Source organism: Manis pentadactyla, chromosome 3 (assembly GCF_030020395.1).
Source record: "Manis pentadactyla isolate mManPen7 chromosome 3, mManPen7.hap1, whole genome shotgun sequence".
In the NCBI taxonomy this organism is placed as follows: Eukaryota; Metazoa; Chordata; class Mammalia; order Pholidota; family Manidae; genus Manis; species Manis pentadactyla.
Genome location: NC_080021.1, coordinates 155098622 through 155118455, shown reverse-complemented (window position 1 = coordinate 155118455; position 19834 = coordinate 155098622). Strand labels below are relative to the sequence as shown.

Here is a 19834-nt window from a genome sequence, read left to right as displayed (position 1 = left end):
CTTCTGGGAGAGAGCAGATGTCACAGATGCAGGAGAGCCCAGACTGGATCCTCTGTGACCTTCATCTTTGCAGGTGTCAGTGGGGTGAGTTGGCCCATGGGATCCATGAATTGGCCCTGAATCCTTGTATTATATGCCTTCTCCAATACATTTTTCTTTAAGTTAGTTTGAACTAATTTCAGTTATTTGCAGCCTGAAAAGCCCAAAAATGCATCCTGGGACATGAGGGGTTTCTGTACCAAATAGCAGGCAGCTTTGGACCTTAGCCTAGGTTCCATATAATATATATGTAATATGTAAAATAGCATATTATCCATGTTACAGTATAATATTTATATATTTCTCTATATAATATATAACTATGCTATTATATATTATATTACTCTACATATAATTATAGTATGTATGTGTACACACACACACACACATATACATGTACAGATTTATCACTGGCTGAGCCTAAACCCACGCATGAGCAAGGCGTGCTCCTAGTTTACCTGGATTGGGAAAGGAGTGGTCTGCATGGCTGTGTCCTCTTCTGCATAGGCCAAAATGGTCCTCAAGGATCTTCTCAGGTGCTCCTCATTGAAGTCTGGTGCTTTTCCCACCAAAGATGCCAGAGACATGGTTACTTGCATCTTTACTCTCGCAAAGTTCTGTATCAGGAAAAAGAAAAGATGCAACAAATAAGAGGCATTCAGCTGGTAGATAATTGAAAACAGTAGAGTCAGACACCAAAAACTCTCCAGTATTTCTTTAACCCAGTCTCAGTCCTCTTCCCTCAATGAAATGTGAGCTATACTTTGCACAAGATTCATATTGTTGTTTAAATGGTTTAAATGGATATTGTTCTGACACAAATCTATCAGTTCCCTTTAAATTTTCATTAAGAACTGGGCCTCCTCCATGCCATAAGCCTGTAAGATTCCTACAAAGTTGGGTGCCAAGATTTGTGCCTTCTTCCTGTTGGGACTTTATTTAAACTGCAAAAAGGAACAGGATCTTTGTGGCCAGGATTCTGGAGATTTTGCGTTATAGGTAGGCAGTGACTTTCTGCTCCTCCTCCCTTTCAGGCCCATGGAAAAGTATGGCTATCCTAAGGGCCCCTGGGGAATGTCCTAAAGGTTTTTAAATAGTCATGCCTATTATATTCTGAGCATTATGCCTTTCTTCCATGGGCCAATATTTATCTTAATATCACTTGAGCATGCTCATTAATATGACCATAAGTGTAAATTCCAAAAGAACATACCCAAATCTCAACAAATTAAGCAAAGGTTGACTGTTCCATGACAAAGCAAATCTCCAAAGGTTGCTCAAAATTTTGACTAAAACCCAGATGCAGATGATCCTGATTATTTCAAATTCTCTAACAGAGGTTATTCTGGTACCAGTCAATCAGAATTTAGATACAGGACAAACTCTTCTGAATTCTTAACCTGCCTATTGTACATTTTTTCCCTGCAGATGACAACTTTTAATGTGCTTATAATCATTCATTTTACAATGAAACAGGAGGATGGAAACCATTGCATCTATCAGTCTTGATAGCCACTTTGGGATGCAAATTCAAGCAAGAGCTGCTATCTATCTACATACTCAATTTTTCCTTCACACAGGACAAAAGTAAATCGCAATTCTACAAACTGTTCCTCAACCAATGTTTTGCACTGGCTTTCTCTACTGATAATGGGTCAGCTGGCTGGTCAAAGCTCTTACACTGGTGGCTCCAAAGCTGAACCTCATGAGGAGATAGAGGGTGGCACAGGCTTGGCTCCGGGTGACATCCATGCTGCTGCTGCAGTGGTGAAGCACTCGCTGACACAGGTCTGCACATTGCTCCACCTCCTCCTCAAACAGCAAGTCGCCAAACTACGAGGGACACAAGGGACCATTAGGCATTCCTTGGCACTTCCATAAGCTTTCTAGACTGGATGCCTTCTGAAATATGCAAATGTCTGCTTGTACAAGCAGAAACCCAGGAGAGTTAATACATTTCTCCATAATGATAATGAGCTACTTGAGTCAGAAGATGAACCAAAGTAATGGAGATAAGGTGTAATTGTGCACTGCACAGAGAAGACTGCTCAGGGCTGCATAATTAACTGAAGTTAGCCAGGCTGCATTTACTGACAAAGTCACAACTGAAGGAATTATCCTGAGTTTAGTGTGTTCCCTGGAACTTGCTGGTGACTAAGAAAGAGGAAATGATCTTGATGGGGGAGAGCAGAGGATTTCTACTTTCTAAATGTAAAACATTGCATATAGAAGGCACCGAGGTTTTCAATAAAGGGGGAGAAAGTAAACTGCCTTAGAGCATTTTACCTGAGGAAAATCCATGTTATTCAACCTATGAGAATTTTGTTTCTGAACTGTCTATCATTTTATGATGTGACATTTTGTAAGACTTACTAATGGGAGTCATGTACAGGATATAAGTCTCACTCAGATGCAATATAAAGAAAAAGAGTGGAGGGTAAGGCTGCTCCTCTGACTTTTGCTCATATCTCCAGTGAGTGGCCATTTCAATCTAGTTCAGCCCACATTTCCAGTGTCAGAGCCCATTTTTCCTCTCAATGGTGACTTCTCAAAGAGCCAGAGCATCTGCTTTCTTCCTAGGGAGACTTAGGACCTTCACCTTGATGTCAGTTAATGCAGTCCTCTGTAGTTTTGGCACACCTGAAGGGAGACGTGTGAAGCTAGATGAGAACCTAACTCTTAATTAAGAGTAAGAAAGCATCCCATGCTTACCTTGGCAATGAGAGCACGGAGTGTCGCAAAGCAGTGAGTCAGGTAGGTGGTGCTCTGGTCACAGCTCAGAGAATTCACCAGGACCCTTAGAACACCTCCCAGCAGGCTATCTTTACAGTCTAGAGCAGAGCTGGCCTGGGGGAATGGAAGCACAGCATCACTGAATCCCTGCGCTGCACCCTTGGACTAGGGGTGAAGACACAAGTAGATGCTTTCGACGAATAGCAGAGTGATGCCGATGTCCCATCTCTCTCAGCCTAAGACCTTAAGGGCTTGGAAAGCCACCATACATGTCATCTACATCATGAAAGCAGAGGACCTATCTCCATATGACTTCATTCCCGAGCTCCCAGTTGGTTTGGGAGTTATGCCTAATTCTGGGCTGCTGAATTAAGTTATAAGGCACACCTCCCCCCACCCTGAGAAACAGCTTTTGGAGTGTTCTTTCTTTGTATGGATGGAACAGCTTTCCTTGTGGGCTGCAAACCACAATTGTGGGCTTCTCAGGACAATAGGGGCTGCTTGGTGGCAGCAGTGTTTCTAAGTAGGAGCTGATTTATCAGCTACAGCAAGATGAACACCACCAAACATAAGTTTCAGCCCTTACTTTAAGAATTGCAAAAACATGTTGAGGACTGCAGTTAAATACACAGCACTCACAACAGCGTTGTGTAAAGATACAATCAATAGGATTCCAAGTATTTATGATATCAAAGATACCACATCCTTTTTTGTCTTGAATTTTATACAACAATTACTTTGATTTTAGACTACTTAAAAGTTGGACAACTAAAGTCCCAGTGTGTTTGAACAATGGTTCTTTTTTACATTAAAAAAAAATTCTCTTGAAAATTTTATTAACATTTAATAAGCAGTAAATTATTCAACTTTTCAGCCTTTCTGAAATTTTAGTTTTAAAGATAAAATGTATTTCAAAAGTCCTAGTGTAAACAATCAGACATGAATAAACTTTTACAATGAACTTCTCCAGCAAGTCTCTTTAATACCTTTTTTCTTGGGATGACAATAGTACTATGATGGTATTAAGTTCTCTTTTATAGTCAAATGAACTGTTTTCAGTATTAATGGTTATTGGCAAATCTTGATTTTTTTCACTGCTCTGCTAAAGCAAGATAAAACATGATGCTTTAACATTTTTTTCAATTCCCTACCAACTATTTTTTAGTGAAAAACGACTTGGTACTAAGTGTTCTTATGCTCAAGTTCTAAGAGTGACCTTTAATCCCAACTGAACTTGATATTCCAAGATTTTAAAAAATGTTTAATGATATTTACATAATAAATACAATTTTAATCACTCAGTTCTTCCTCACCACTGAAATATGTGCTTTTCTTTATCCTCGGGCGTCTTGAATCATCTGATGTTGAGGGACCCCCTGGACTGGGTTTCCATTTTTTTTGTTCTTCTTCAGTTTTGGCTTGCTGGAGAGCTATGGCCTGGCTGAGGCTGTCAAGAGCAGGATCTTCCCCTTCTTCTTCACTTTCTTCTACTTCTTCACCTTCTTCTTCTCGTTCAGGAATTTCCTTCTTTTTCTTTTTCTCTTTCTTCTTTGGAGGCTCACGTTCTCCAAGCATATTTTCAGGACAGGCATAACTTCAGTGACCACTTTGCCCGCATTCGGAACACTTGGATTTGTCGAAGTAGCTGCGGCGCCGGATGAACTCGGCGGCTCTTCCGTCGTCAATGGCGATGCTCGCACGGATCACTCTGCCGAACAGCTGTTTGTTGTTTATTGCCTTGGTACAGTTTTGTGCAGAGTCTTTATCCAAAAATAAAATAAATGCAACCCCTTTACTCTTCCTGGTATCTTTATCTTTCATTATAGTAACCCCGGTATAAGTCATTGTTGGTCAGGGAAAAGGGCAAGTTGGATACATACACTGTGCTTTTACTTGGGGCCAATCCACCACTCATTTCTGCAGGTGGGGCGGCCCGAGGGCGCGGCGCGAGCCTTCGGCTCGGGGGAGGCTCAATCCGGGCTACGCCTTGTGCCCCGCGGCGGCTTGGGCATCCCGAGGCCCGGAGGCGCCGGGGACGAGGAGACGCCGGCAGCCGCACCACTTCCCCGTCAGCGACGAAGCCAGGCCCCGGGGCGGGCTGGCGGCGCGCCCAATGTTTCTTCTTCTAGCCCTAAAAAGCAACACTGGATCTTCCCAAATAAGTGATTTCTCTCTGGAACATGTAGGACCTCATTTTTTTGGTTAACTAAAATGCCATTATCACCTAAACTTCTTGGGAATTTTTTGCAACCTTCACTTAGAAGATGAAATTAGTATGGTAAACTGTACTGTAAAGTTCACAGTCACACTTCACTTCTCTATGTCTGGGATGCCACATTCATGGTAGAAATGACCTTCCTTCACCAATTTGTGTCCAAAGCAAACATTGTTAATTAGACTTTGCTCTCTTTTAATCTTGTCCAGTCATAATCTTAGCTCCCAGACCAGACATCAACCATAATTCAACTGGAGTGGATGCATCAAGGAAAAACCTAGTTATCATCCCTATTCTGGATATTCAACTCTAAGCCCACTATCCACCTTACACACTGGGTACACACTCACGTAGATTTAACTGTGAGAGTCAGCCTTTCAAGCACCTAACTCTTTCCAAATGAGCAGCCAGTCAAAGATGCTAGAAGAGTGTTCATTATTTCTGGAATTTTTAAGGTGGACATTATTGTAAATAGTAAACTTCCCAACTTCATTTAAAATAAAAGGCATTTGGGTATCACATTTATTTCAACAATATTCTGGAAATAATTCCTTATTAAGTTTCAGTAAATATATTCATGTTGAATAGATCAGCTGTATGTTGTCCTCACCTGGATTATGTTTTCCTGCATATCCAGAATGATTAAATTTGCTTCTGTAGCCAGATTGCCACTGATCAAGGCTTCTTGATCTAACTCTGCCTTTGTTCTAAGAAACAAAAAAGAGGTCAAGTTGAAGCACATATCAAACCTGGTCATTTCCAATGATGGCAATTTGTGCGCTGAGACATAAGAAATCTTTTGAGCAGTCATCTTGAAACAAAGCACCTAGCTACAGATATCTAAGGACTGCAGGGTGCTTTCTGCAATTAGTGCCTGGTTAAAAAGGCACTAATTGTCTTGGTAAAGTCTCCAGGCCATCCTCAGTCCCCTGTTATGAATAACGATGACAATTACAGAAATAACAAAATGGGCAGACAAGTAATTATTGGTTGCTGCCAACAGTGAGGCCAGCCAATGGGATTGCTGCATAAAGCCTCAGGACCATTCCTGCATTTCACGCATGAAAATCATCTCTAGATCTGAGCCAAGGGAAGCCTGTGCAACAAGCTGGAGGGAGTGGGAATGGGTGTGATGTGAACTTGGCAAACAGCAGTACTGCTGGATTAGGAGAGGGTGATGCTTCAGAACCCGGTCAGGGAAGAGTCAGTCTCTTGATTTCCGAAAGACTGCCTGGAAGGTGCTGTCAAGGGTGGGCTTTCGGTCCTCTTCTAATGGCAAGCAAGGATGCAGTCCTGGGGGGCAGGTCATCTAATACCTGCTGGACAGTCCTGGTTATCACCACTAGAGAATGAGAAATTGCCCTGTGCTGCTTCTTTGTTAGGGTTCATTTTAAGGAATAAGAGCATTTTTATGCATTAGTTTATCCATGCTGAAAAAATCCAGGTCAAGTTGGAAAGATATTTTGTGTCATCTTAATTTAGTGGCCAGGCGAGGGAAATGTAAAGAACTGACTTTCCCAATGTGCACCAGTGGCCAAAATGTTGCCACAGGGTCGGGGGCAGCACGAAGTCAGTTCAAAAGTCTTGGCTTAGGATCACCATTTGGCTGTCCCTGAACCTCTGTCACCCAGCAATGGGGGCATTGCCATTGCTTATGTACCACTGAAGGCTCAGAATACACATTTGCCTGTGGTTTAGTTGCTTTCACACTTAGCACAGGGTCTCTGGTCCCAAGCTGCTCTACATTTTTTTCCATTCTCCAAGTGACACTATTTAGGTAAAAAGAGTAAAATATAACAGCTACTTCTAAAAAATTCAGTAGTTGGTTTAGCTTTAGAGCAATACTCCCCAAAGGAGGCCCAATGATATATGTCACTTTCTATTTTGTGGTAGGCACACTAACAGAAGTGAAAAGAAATAGGTGAAATTAACTTTAATATATTTTATCTCACCCCATCAAAAAATGTTGTTAACATGTAACCACTATAAAAATTACTAATGAGATATTCTACATTCTTTTATTTGTGCCAAGTCTTCAAAATCTGGCATTTTCACTTAGTGTTATTGTGGCTACTGTATTGCACAGTGTGGATCTAAAGTGACCTAATCAGCTGGGGGTTTTTTCAAAATTTTTAAATTGTGGTCAAATACACATAAAATTTACCATCTTAACCATTTTTAAGTGGACAGTTCAGTGGTATTATATTGCTGTTATAACCATTACCATGGATCTGGTTTTTTTAAAAGCCTGCCAGCTATTCCTTAAAAAAAAAAGGTGGTTCTCAAATTTGACTGCACAATAGAATCACCTAAGAAGCATTACCAAATACTGGTTTCTCTTGGAGATTCCAAATTAATTGGCCTGAGGTACATCTGGGCACTGGAAGCTGGAAAAGCTTCCCCAGTGATTCTAACGTACAGCCCAGGTTGAAAATTACTGCTCTATAAGAAATACGAAAAAAAAAAAAAAAAGAAATACAGCCAAAAGAATTACAAAGAGACCTGAAAGAAAGAGATAAAAGATACCACTATTATAATTATAAAAGTTTTCCAAATAGTTAAATTGAGCAGGTACAATTTTCCTATGGTTTCTCATCACCTCTAAAGATTGCAGAGGTGAATCACGAGCTCTGACAAGGAGCAGCCCCCCATGCTGCTCATGGCTGAGAGCTGACTCTTTACCTAAATAGTAATAGAATTGGTAGGCCCGGCATGGAATGGCTTAATATTGTGTTATTTCTGCAAGCAAAAAGGAAATGTTTCCCAAAACATCAATTTACACAGCCTGGAAAAAACATGCCTTGTTAGGCTCTTGCTTTAATCTCATAGAGTAGATGGGCTAATGGCCTTAACAGTTCTGTAGCACACAGCTACGTGCACATTTCTCTCCCCTCCCCTCCCCTGTCCTCTCCCTGCCTCCCTGCCTCCCTCCTTCCTTCTTTCTTCCTCATTGCCTCACCTACAACATACAAACCCTCAGAATCAAATATTTAAAAAACTTAATTCAGGGAGATTAGAGCAAGAATAACATACCCCCCAAAAATGGATATTATTAAATAGACCAACAACTGGGCTTTCGAAGTAACATCTATAAAAAAAAATGTGTTTATCTCCTTAATGTTTTAAAGTAAATTTAACTCCCCCAAATCCCACAAGTGAACTGGAATGATTCATCCTTGTGGCCACAGCAAAGACAGTAACTCATATTTACTTACAAACAGCACTGGTACTGAAGCCTGCTCCACCCCCACGATGGGTCTTCATACACCATGGAGATACCCTACCTATGTCCTGTCAAGTGTGTGTGGGGTAATGGTGTCTTCAACCATATAGTGTTTGCTTAGTGAACCCTGAGATTCATTAGGATATCTGCTGCTAAGAGGAACAGCAGACATGTATTCAACATATTTAGTATTATGTCCTCATACATTCAATTTATTACATATATGTATCTCATATATTGTTATCCAAGCAAGATTTTTCTTTCATTTTTTAGGAATTTTTTTCCTGATAATAATATATATCACAATACATATCCATTGTAGGAAATATTGCAAAGCATGAAGAAGAAAGTATCAATTACCTCAATACTCAAAGCAACCCACCCAAAGAGAAACCCACCCACTGGTAATATCTTGGTGAATTTCCTTACAGTCTTAAAAATGTATTTGCTGTGTAGTTAGAGATTTAAGATTCTACTCTAAAATCAAGTGTAGGTTCTGTTTTATTTTTTTCATATAACATTATCATAAGTATTTTCCATGTTATTACAATGGTTTTAAAACATTTTAATAGCAACCAAATATTTCACTGCATAGTTCTCTTTTCTTGAGCATTTAGTGTTTCCATTAAAAAAAATTTAAAGTAATGCTGGTGTAAATATCTCTGACTATATATCTTTGTACACATTTACAGAATGGAAATATGGATTTGGATTATGTGGTCTTATGTACCCTGTCCTGTCCCCCATCAGCAGCTTTTGTTAAGCTATCTGAGATTGCTAAATATTAGTTTTCTTTAAATGCTTATCAGTGTGATAAAATTTTAAGAGCTGGAAATCATAACTCCTTATACCTTTGATTATTCTGAGTCTCTGGATGAACTGAATTTATACAGATAATGATGTTTCATTTTCTTAGTCTTGGAAGGATGTAGTTGTTTCAGTAATACAAGTAGCCTGGGAAAAATAGTTTTGGACTTGGGGTAAAAGTAGCATAAAGTTGCAGAGTGACTCACTTATCTAGCTTCTCATTAGCTTGCCGCCAATGTGTCTGCTCTTTCCTCCATCTCAAATTTTCACTTAGGCCTGGAAATCGGTCATTTCCTAGGAGTTAAGAAATGCACGAGAGGAATTTGATTAGTATGAAACCCTCCAAGATAACCAAGAGTTCTGTAACAAGCTCAGCTGTGAGGACTCAGCACCGTCCTCCAGCTCATCAGGCCCGTGGGAGAGCTGGTGGGAAACATGGCCCTGCTGATGTCGGGCTGGCCTGCTCTTTGACTGACAGACTAGCCTCTGGAGTGTCGGTGAGCACATTTCTCATGAACAGGGGGTTGCAGTGAGACTCTGGTTCTCACTGAATAATTGAGGAGAGTGTGGGTGTTGAATGAGGGTACCCAACCACCACTGAAAAATCTGCCTCCAAGTTCCTAGCCATTGTGTCCCATTGTGTAGAATAAGCTGCATTCTGTAACTTTGGACATAGTGACTAGACAGAGGATACCTGGGCACTTTGCCCTATTCCACAGCAATGAGTGCAGCCTCTTTGAGACCTTTGCTCAGGAGGATTGGTCCACCCTGACAACGCCCTGAATGCTGTGGCGAAATGACCTTGGAACCATAACTACCCGGTGTCCTGACCATGCTCCATAGACTAGCCAGATGTCCTATGGTGTGGCTTCAGCCTTGAGGGAGACACCACTCCGTCTCATCCTTTGACTCACTTTCTTGGATGTGACCTTGACCACTGACAAGTTTTCAAACAGAAGGTGCCATCTGGCTCATTTCCAGGGTGCCTGTGATCTAAGGAAAGCAGCTTTCCTGGGGAGGCACAGGGCTAACATTCCATATGTCTTGTGCAGATTCCCAAAAATTGTTTGTCTCTATTACTGTGACATCTTAAGAAAGTGATGGTGTCTATGTGTTGTGAGGACGTTCCTTCTCAAAGCAGGTGCAGGGAAGGGCCAGTCTCACATACCTGGTGCCCGGCAGCGCCGCATCATCTCCCCTCTGGCTCCTTCCCCGCGGAGCAAAGCCTCCTCCAGCCTGGCCTTGACATCCCTTGACTTCTGCAGGACTTGGGTACTGACTTTGTCAGAGGTCTGCTTTCCCTGGACAGGACAGAGGCAGAAGGATGTTTAGTCTGGTGAGATCTCTCTCCATGGGGAAAAATCCTCAAAACTGAGCACTCCATGGAGACAGCAGCCAGATGGGACATGTGCCACACAGACATGTTCTGGGGTATCTTATGGCTGAAGTCCTATGAGTGAGAGTGGGGTTCTCTTTGCAGAAGGCAGAGGTCCTTTCCCTGTGGAATTACCATACCTAGAATGCAAGTAGTTTATGGATTTTATTACAGAAGTAAGACAAATTAATGTCTCCATTACCTAACAAAGGGGAACAGTAACCAAACAGGACAGCACTTGGGAGATAAGAGCTGGTGTAAAGCTGAGCCACCTCACACTTACCTTGTACTCAAAACATGAGACACAGATGAAAAGAAGATCTAAAATCCTGTTTAGCTGCATTGATGGCAGGTCGGCAATCCACTTTCTAATGAGGCTCTGATCAGCATTTTTCATGATCCAGAGGAAGCAAATCATGAGGTTTCGGGTTGTGTCGGCATTCAGCATGTTGTACTGTTTGTAGGGCTGGAAGGAGGTGGATTGGGAGACGGATGCAGGAGAAGAAGTTGAGCAACAGAAGCACTGAGAGCTTAAGGTATACTCTGCTGAATCTTAGCAAGCAGTAACTGTACTCCTCCCCAGCTGGGGAGCCACTTCCAGGAACTTGGCCTTTCCTGGGCAGGGCACACAAAGCTCTTTCCTTTGACTTGGGCTGCTTGGCAAAGGGGCTTGCCTGGGGCAGTATTTCAGCCACATAGCTGCGAGCACGCTCTGTCTCAGGAGCAGCCTCTCTGGTCCGGGTGGTCTGCTGTACCCGGGGTCAGTGATAGAAAAGGCCTTTGATACTGTCAAGATCGGCAAGCATTTCTCCTTCAAGCTGGACCCTGGAGGGGTGGTTGGACTTGTAGCAGAGAACTAGCCTGGCTGCATTATTACACTTTGTCACAGAGACCAGAGTAAAATAAAGGGTCATTAGCTGCTCAGCAAATTAGTAAAATTCATAACGTAGTGGAGTCCTCGGTAATAAGACTTGAACCACAGTCTATGTTTTCCTGGGGCTGGGGAGTGCAGCTCAGGCTATTTGATTTAATACTTTGGCCACAAGTGTTCATTTTAGAGTGCTGAGCACACTTTTTGTTACACATCACATCAACACGAAGAACAGTATGTGGCTGCACCCTTGGTTCATGTGGAGTAGCTAGTATCTGATGGAATGTAGTAGTGAAATTGCAATGAGGTATTTGTAAGTATGTAAGTGAAATGCTGGTTCTGGACAGGAAGGATAGGGCTCATGAAGTTAATTTAATTTTCCTGAGTATGATGACAAGAAGATATGAAATCTTTAGACATTTTGTTAACAGGAAATATCTTCCAATAGGTAAACTTTGGGCATTTGGGCATTTTCCCTTAGAGGCAAGTAACAGTATAAAAGTCATATGCCACCTCAAGCAGCTCATTTTGGTAAGATGAATATTAGAAAGGTGGAAGAAGTCATCAATCACAATATTTATCAAACTGTAGATTGGGTGATATCAATTCTCACATGTCTTTTCTCTTTCTTATATCTCTGCTCTCCAATCCTCCCTAGGGTGTTCTGGGGTGGGGGCTTGGAGAAAAGAGAATAAGGTCACCCAGCAAAGATGAGTTAGGTCTAGATGTCACCTTCCCAGGAGAGATGTGAGTTGAGTTCTCTGCAGATACACACCCTACACTGAAATGCAAAGTTAAATTAAGCTGGAGGGTGCAGTATGATCTTGACAAAGGAAAAGTCAGAGCTCTTCAAAGAACAGAGATGGATACCATCTCAAGTAAATCAGATGCTAGTTCCCAGGAGAGCTCCTCTTTAAGTTTCCAGAGTCTGTGCAAAAGGACAGAGTCAAATAATTCTGCTTAGACTGCCTGGAGTCTTAGAATAGCTGAAGTCTTTTGCATAAGGAACACTCATCCCAAGTAACTGACCCCCTTCAATCTTCTTTTAGAGGCATACACAGTATGAATAATAATAAACAGCTCAAGTTTACCACCTGAGGGATGATGGGAGGTTTTGCAATGATCTCTGATTTCATAAGTTCATCCCTTTCCTGGTTTTCTGAACTTTGAGCTCAGGCACTATTGAGATGCTTGATTTTGATTTGAAGATCTCTTGCTGTGGCCAGATCCCTTTCTGACTATAGGTCACTTCACCTGTGTCATTTCCCTTCTCAAATGCTAGCCTTATGATGATTCCTTCCAGCATTGAGCCAGCCTGCGTGTTCTGGTAGATGAAAGAGACCATAGGAAGGCAAAAAATGAAAACCTGAAATGTGCACCAACATACCAAGGAAGACAGCATTGTTCCACTTGTCTTCAGACTGAACTGATTCCCAGCTATGGCCAGTGCTACACTCTGGTTAATAGCACTGTTCCCATCTTGTTCATCATCCAAGCCATTGGCACGATTTTTTCCACTACGGGCATCTGCAGCTGCAATTAAAACATTGTTGGTCTTACCACCGATCCACCAATCATGCACCTTGGGATTTCCTCAAACAAGTTGAAAATTTATTTTCCCATAAAAAATCTACATGTGTATGATTATAGCAGCTTTATGCATAACTGCCCAAACCTTTGAAGCAACCAAGATGTCCTTTAATAGGTGAATGGATAAATAAACTGTGGCACATCCAGATAATGGAATATGATTCAGCTAAAAAGAAATGAGTTAACAAGCTATGAAAAGATTTGGAGGACCCTTAAATGCATACTACTAAGCAAAAGAAAAGGCTATATACATTGTATGATTCCAACTATATGATATTCTGAAAAAGATATAACTATGGAGACAGGAAAAAATTCAATGGTTGCAGGGGTTAGGGAGAGAGAGGGATGAGCAGGCAGAGCAAAGAGGAATTTTAGGGCAGCAAACTACAGTATATGACACTGTAATGACAGATACATATCCCATAGAACATATGACCCCAGAGTGACCCCTAATGTAAACCATGGACTGCGTAACTGTGACGTGGCAGTGTAGGCTTATCAGTTGTAACCAATGTACTATTCTAGTGGAGATGTTGATAATGGGGGAGGCTATGCATGTGCAGGGGCAGGAGGTATATAGAAAATCTCTGTACCTTGTGCTCAATTTTGCTATGAACCTTAAACTGATTTAAAAAAATAAAGTCTTTAAAAAAATTTTGGTGATATCAAGACAAAAATGGTGTTTCTGTATGTCTCCTACCCAGTGCTCAATGAGGAACTGATACTTATTAGTCACTAAAGTCAGCACAGTAATTTTAAAACCTGATTTTTAGCATTACTTATCTGGCACCATCTACAGGAAAAAGCAGGAAGGCTAGTACAAGGGATAAAATGTCCAGCATTTGGGCTAGATTTTAATTTGAAGCTGAAATTAATTTTTCAAATTGTAAAAATTTTCAAAGCCTTCATCACACTTTCCTGTAATATAATATTTTTTACTTTATTCATGTTTAAAATAATGACCAAATGGAAAGGAGCCTATAATTACAGAATTAAACAAGTACCTTACAGAATAAGGTGTTATCACAAATTGAGGAACAGTGTGTTAAGTTTCAGATGTTTGAAATGAATGTTAATTAAATATATGTATATAGTATAACACACCTATATTTATACATAGATCTAGATGTATGCAAACAAAAAAGAACCCACCATTTAAAAGGTTAGTTTTTAAGAACACTTACCAATCATACACACAGAAAGTATTTGCTTAAGCAGTTCTTAGAAAGGTGTATTAAAATGCTTGCAACTGATTGATTCATTAAACCTCATTTGTTAGATCTGTCAACATTATAAGTACTTGGACCTTCAATTTTTCAGAAAAATTAGAGATGAACAGTATTTTCATCTGAAAACTAGATTTTTTAGAACTCAATTAAAAAAATAATCATTCACAATTGTGTTTTAAGGCAGTTGGGTTTTTAAACAAATGGTGAAATGAATTGCATGTTCAATTATATAAGACCTGATAAGATTATCAGGATTAATTTGAGGATTAATTAATTATTTGCCCTACATATGCATAGGGTATGGTTACAAGAAGAGGAGGGAAGGATACAGACATTTGCTACATAATATACTTTTACAGAAGTTCTCTCATGTCATCTTGCTATGACCCTAAGATAAAGCATCACTACCATGTTTTTGAAGTTGTGGAAGGTAAGGGAAGGCATCAAAAGGTTGAGGAGCCTTACAAAGGTCACATATAGTAATAAATGGGTTGCAAATTGAATTCACTTCTGCAGACTATATTCTTAGTTTATCAACCTAAAGGTTCCATATGTAATAGATATATTATATTACCTCAAATAATAGAATACTTTTACTGCATTCCCCCTTGTCAATTGCATCATGACTATAAAGTTCAATTCATATGTAAAGAAAGCACTGAGATTTAAAAGGCTCAATCATCAAGTGCTGAAAAGTTCTGACCCAAAGCGGCTGATTTGGAAAATTCTAATCCACAAGGAAGCTTTGGAAGAATGTGTGCTAAAGTGGATCCTTGCTCTGGAACAAAGAAGTCTAAGTCTTCAAATGAAACTTTCTAGAACCTTCCAGGCAAAATTCTAGAAATGGTCTGCAGGTCTGTCATGCTTTGAGTTACATCTTTAAATTTTCAAGACAACTCTGTGCTTAGTTGGCCCTCCAGGCGGGCACTACCAGAGGAAGGTCTATGCATCTCACCATGCAGCCTGCTCATCTCTATGTGCCAAGCTTGCTTTTGTAATTTCCTTGCCGATTTTGGGGGGTTCATTTTTATGAACTAAGTAATTGTCACCATAATGATTTTGGAAGTATGTGAAACTGTTCAATGGAGGAAACAGGAAAACCTGGATGGCTCTAAGATTCCAAGAACAATGGCCTGCGAGGATGCTGGGACGAGGTAAGCATTCCTCAGAATCCAACATCATACACAAGAGAGCAGCATGATAATTTCTAAGACTTTCCCTGAGTTGAGAGAAAAGCAAGAACCATGCTGAAGTGATCAGAACCTTTTCTGTGTGTGTCTGTATGGCTGGAAGGGAGGGGAGGCAGAAGGCATGTTTTTCTCCCATCTAGGGTAGTTTTGTTCATCTAAATTCTCTAAGTCACACTATAACGTGCAAATACACTCAGGAGATGCACAAACCCCTTTAAGACAATTTATCCTTTCCTCTTGCTGCTAAGTGGGAGATATGACTTCCAACCTTAAAATCAGCCTCTTAGTGCCAAAGGCAAAATCCCTCTGCCATGGCAGAAATTTCTAATACTGAAAGACACCATGATATTTTTTTTCATGGAACACTTGTTTAGGTTCATTTGAGTTTGCTTCTTTCCTAAAACACTCATAAAAGAAAAAAGAAGGAATACTTTTATTTCAAAGTGATCTCCAAAGAAAAAAATTTTGTAGTTATCTCATCCTCTATGAATGTACAGTCCATAAAGTTCATCAGACACCAGCAGACTAATGAATGAATGAGTAAACAAGCAATAAATAATTCCTAAATAAAAACACAAGGCTTTATACCTTTAAAAAAACATTCTGGGGACTATGTTTAAAAAGGTCTGAGAGGACTAGTGTGCAAAGTTGCTCAAACAAGCAGACCAGCACTAGAGCTAATGACAGAAACTCATTCTAGTGGGGGCATTTGGCAGGGTCCCCATCTTTCCAAAGAAGGAAACAAAAGGCACATAACCTGTAAAGTCATAGAGCTGCGGCAGTGCATCCAAAATGATGCCAACCAAAGGTAAATAAAGGGCAGCGATTTTGACCTTCACTTCTGGTTTGACACAATGCGGGTCCAGGTCATGACAGCTTAGCAGGCTGTGGATGGCACTGACAGCTTTCCTCTGCACTTTGCTCATCCTGTTGGCACAACACAGAAAGCCAGAGGTTATGGTGAATGGAGATTGACCAAAATATTCTTAAACAATGAGAAGGGATCAGAATGCTCCTAAACAATGGGATGACAATATGTAAACCAAGCAAAATAGGGTAGAAGTACATAGCATCCAAAAACAGACTGCCTGTGTTCTAGTGATGAGTCTGTCATGAACATGATATTTTAAATTCATCATGTTGCAGCATTACTACTTCATTCCTTTCTATTGTGGAATAATATTCCATTGTGTGGATGTAACACATTTTATTTATCCATTCATCAATTGACAGACATTTGGACTGTTTTCACTTTTTGACTATTATGACTTATGAATGCTGCTAGGAATATTTATGTGGATATAAATTTTACTTCTCTTGGGTATATACCTCAGAACAGACTTACTGGATCTTATGGTAAGTCTACGCTTAACCTTTAGAGGAACCACCAAACTGTTTTCAACAGTGGCTACATCATTTTACATTCCTACCAGCAATGTACAAGGTTCCATTTTATCTTTGGCAACACTTATTACCTCTTTTTTATTATAGCCATTCTAGTGGGTATGAAGCCGCTATGAATTGAGTGTTTGTGCCCTCCCCAAATTCTTATGTTGAAACTAATCCCCAATGTGATTATATGTTCGGAGGTGGGGCCTTTGGGAGGAACTAGATCATGAGGATGGTACTTTCAGGAGTGGGATTTGTGTCCTTATAAAATATGTCCCAGAAAACCCCCCTCCCCCCTTCTGCCATGTGGGAACACAGGGAGAAGACGTCTTGGCTGTCTAGGAACTAGGCAGTGGGTCCTCACCACACTCTGAGTCCACCGGTGCCTGGACCTTGACTTTCCCAAGCTCTACTACTGTGAGAAATAAATGTCTGCTTTTTATAAGCTGGCCAGTCTGTGGTATTTCTGTTGTAGTTGCCTGAAGGAACTAAGACAGAAAGGGTATTTAACTGGTTTCGGTATGAATTTCCCTGATGGCTAGTGATGTTGAACATCTTTTCATGTGCTTTTTGGTCATATCTTTGGATAAATGTCTATTCTGATCCTTTGCCCTTTAAAAATTCAGTAATTTGTCCTTTATTATCAAGTTGTAAGATTTTTAAAATGTTATAGATATAAATCCCTTATTAGACCAATTATTTGAAAATATTTTCTCTCATCTTGTGCATTGTCTTTTCACTTTCTTAAGGATGTCCTATAAATAACAGAAGTCTTAATTTTAATGAAGTCTAACCTATTTTTTCTTTTGTTGTGTAATTTGTGTGGATATAAATTTTACTTCTTGGGTATATACCTCAGAGTAGACTTACTGGATCTTAATGGTAATTCTATGCTTGACAGACAGTTGGATTGTTTTCACTTTTTGGCTATTATGATTTACGAATGCTGCTAAGAAACCATCAGATCTAAGAAATCATCGCTAATCCAACTTCGTGAAGATTACCCCTATGATTTCATCTAAGAGTTTTATAGTTTTAGCACTTACACTGAGTTCTTTGATCGATTTTGAGTTAACTTCTGTATATGGTGTGAGATAGGGGTCCAACTTCATTCTTTTAAATGTGAATATCCAGTTGTCCCAGCCCTATTTGCTGAAAAGACTATTCTTTCCCCAGCAGATTTTTCTGGAACCCTTGGCAAAATCAATTATGATTATGAAAATGTGAGGATTTATTTCTGGAGTCTTACTTCAATTTAATTGATCTATGTGTCTATCTTTATGTCAGAATGACATAGTTTTGGCTACTTTTGCTTTACAGTAAGTTTTTTTTTTTTTACAGTTAAGTTTTGAAATCAGGAAATGTGAGTCCTCCCATTTTGTTCTTCTTTTTCAAGATTGTTTTGGCTATATTGGGTCCCTTGAGTTCCCACATGAATTTTACGATGAGCTTGTCAAGTTCTATAAGAAGCCAAATGGAATTGTGAAAGGAATTACATTGAATTGGTAGTTCAATTTGGGGAGTATTGCTGTCTTAACAATATTGAATCTTCTGGTTCATGAGTGTGTCATGCCTCTCCATTTACTTAGATTGCTTTATGTCTTTCTCAAGTGTTTTATAGATTTCAGTGTACAAATTTAATTCTTCTTTGTTAAGTTTATTTTTAAGAATTTTATTCTTTTCGATGGTGTTTTAAATGGAATTGGTTTCTTAATTTTACCTCGTATTGTTCATCACAAATGTGTAGAAATACAGTTGATTTTTGTATTTTCATCTTGTACTCTGCAACCTTGCAGAACTCATTTATTACCTCTTATAGTTTGGGTTCCTTAGGATTTTCTATAAACAAAACATGTCATTTGTAAATAGAGACAGTTTTACTTCTTCCTTTTCTTTCAATATGGGAGCCTTTTATTTCATATTCTTGCCTAATTGCCATGGGTAGAACTTCCAGTACAATGATGAATAAAAGTGGCAGGAGTGGAAATTCTTGTTTTGCTCCTCATCTCAAAGGAAACTAATCAGTCTTTCACTAAAAAGTATGATATTAGCTATGATTTCTTCATAGATGTCCTTTATCAGGTTGACTAAAAAGTATATTAGCTGTGATTTCTTCATAGATGTCCTTTATTAGGTTGAATAAATTCTCTTATAATCCTGTAAGATTGGTTGAGTATTTTTTTCAGGAAAGGGTATTGAATTTTGTCAAATGTTTTTTCTTATCTATTGAGATGACTGAGTGGTGGTTTTTCCCCTGGTCTATTCATTTACTGTATTATAGCAATTGATTTGCAGATGATAAACCAATCTTGCATTCCTTCTTATAATCCTTTTTATATGTTGGATTTGGTTTTCCAGTATTTTACTGAAGATATTTACACCTACATTCATACTGGATTGCAGTTTTCTGGTGACTTCTTTGGCTTTTGCCTCAGGGTGATGCTGGCCTTACAGAATGAGTTGGGAAGTGTTCTCTTCTCTTCCATTTTTTTTGGAAGAGTGTGTGAAGAATTGGAATTAATTCTTCTTTAAACATTTGGTAGTGGGACACAGAGATGCTAGATAATTTCCACATACTTGAAAAACACTATGGATTTAACGACATGAGGACAATTGTGGACACCCCCAAGAAAGAGGGGTTCCACAGAGATCCATTAGAAACTGGAGCTGTGTCTCCTTTCTGGGCTCTATGTACTGAGATATGTCCCACTGGCCCTTGTACCTCAGATGGGCAGGTGTTGGTGAGTCTATCGGCCTTGGCAGCAACAGGAAGTACAGATCAAGAGGAAGTATTATTAAAGAATGAGATTTTTTTTGAGGTTTTAGCCCACATGGAAGGGTCTGTGACAGTATTTCTAATGACCTTCCAGGAGAGTAACTGACAACTCAGCAATCAGGGATTACTGTGTTGCTAAAGGAGTGACACTTTTAATTAGTTACCCTCTGGGAGGTAGATAAAGTAGTGTGTGTGTGTGTGCATGAGCATGTGTGTATGTGTATGTCTTTGAAAACTATACCTACCTGATTGAACATAATTACACAATGACCTTTGAACATACTCCACTCCATTAGTAAAATAAGCAATAATTTTAAGAGATGTCAAAACAGATGTCAGGGTTGTTTCCTTAGACATCTCATTAGAAGAGAAATGGAAAATGGAAGCTACTGCTAAT

General features: G+C 39.7%; 1 protein-coding gene and 1 pseudogene across 4 annotated transcripts in view; both read right to left on the bottom strand.

Annotated features, from left to right (window-relative positions):
- The window catches only part of DOCK8 (dedicator of cytokinesis 8), a 228316-nt gene that overhangs the window by 39343 nt on the left and 169139 nt on the right, over positions 1-19834 (bottom strand). For all 4 annotated transcript variants that reach the window (XM_057498603.1, XM_036928398.2, XM_036928392.2 and 1 more), the window contains 9 exons: positions 16030-16199; positions 12651-12796; positions 10676-10858; positions 10186-10318; positions 9224-9311; positions 5598-5694; positions 2752-2886; positions 1720-1872; positions 498-656 (listed from right to left, as the gene is read on the bottom strand). In XM_057498603.1, coding sequence (XP_057354586.1) covers positions 498-656; positions 1720-1872; positions 2752-2886; positions 5598-5694; positions 9224-9311; positions 10186-10318; positions 10676-10858; positions 12651-12796; positions 16030-16199 — 1264 coding nt within the window. The remainder of the gene's footprint in view (positions 1-497; positions 657-1719; positions 1873-2751; positions 2887-5597; positions 5695-9223; positions 9312-10185; positions 10319-10675; positions 10859-12650; positions 12797-16029; positions 16200-19834) is intronic.
- On the bottom strand, positions 3581-4859 carry LOC118933740 (zinc finger CCHC-type and RNA-binding motif-containing protein 1-like; annotated as a pseudogene).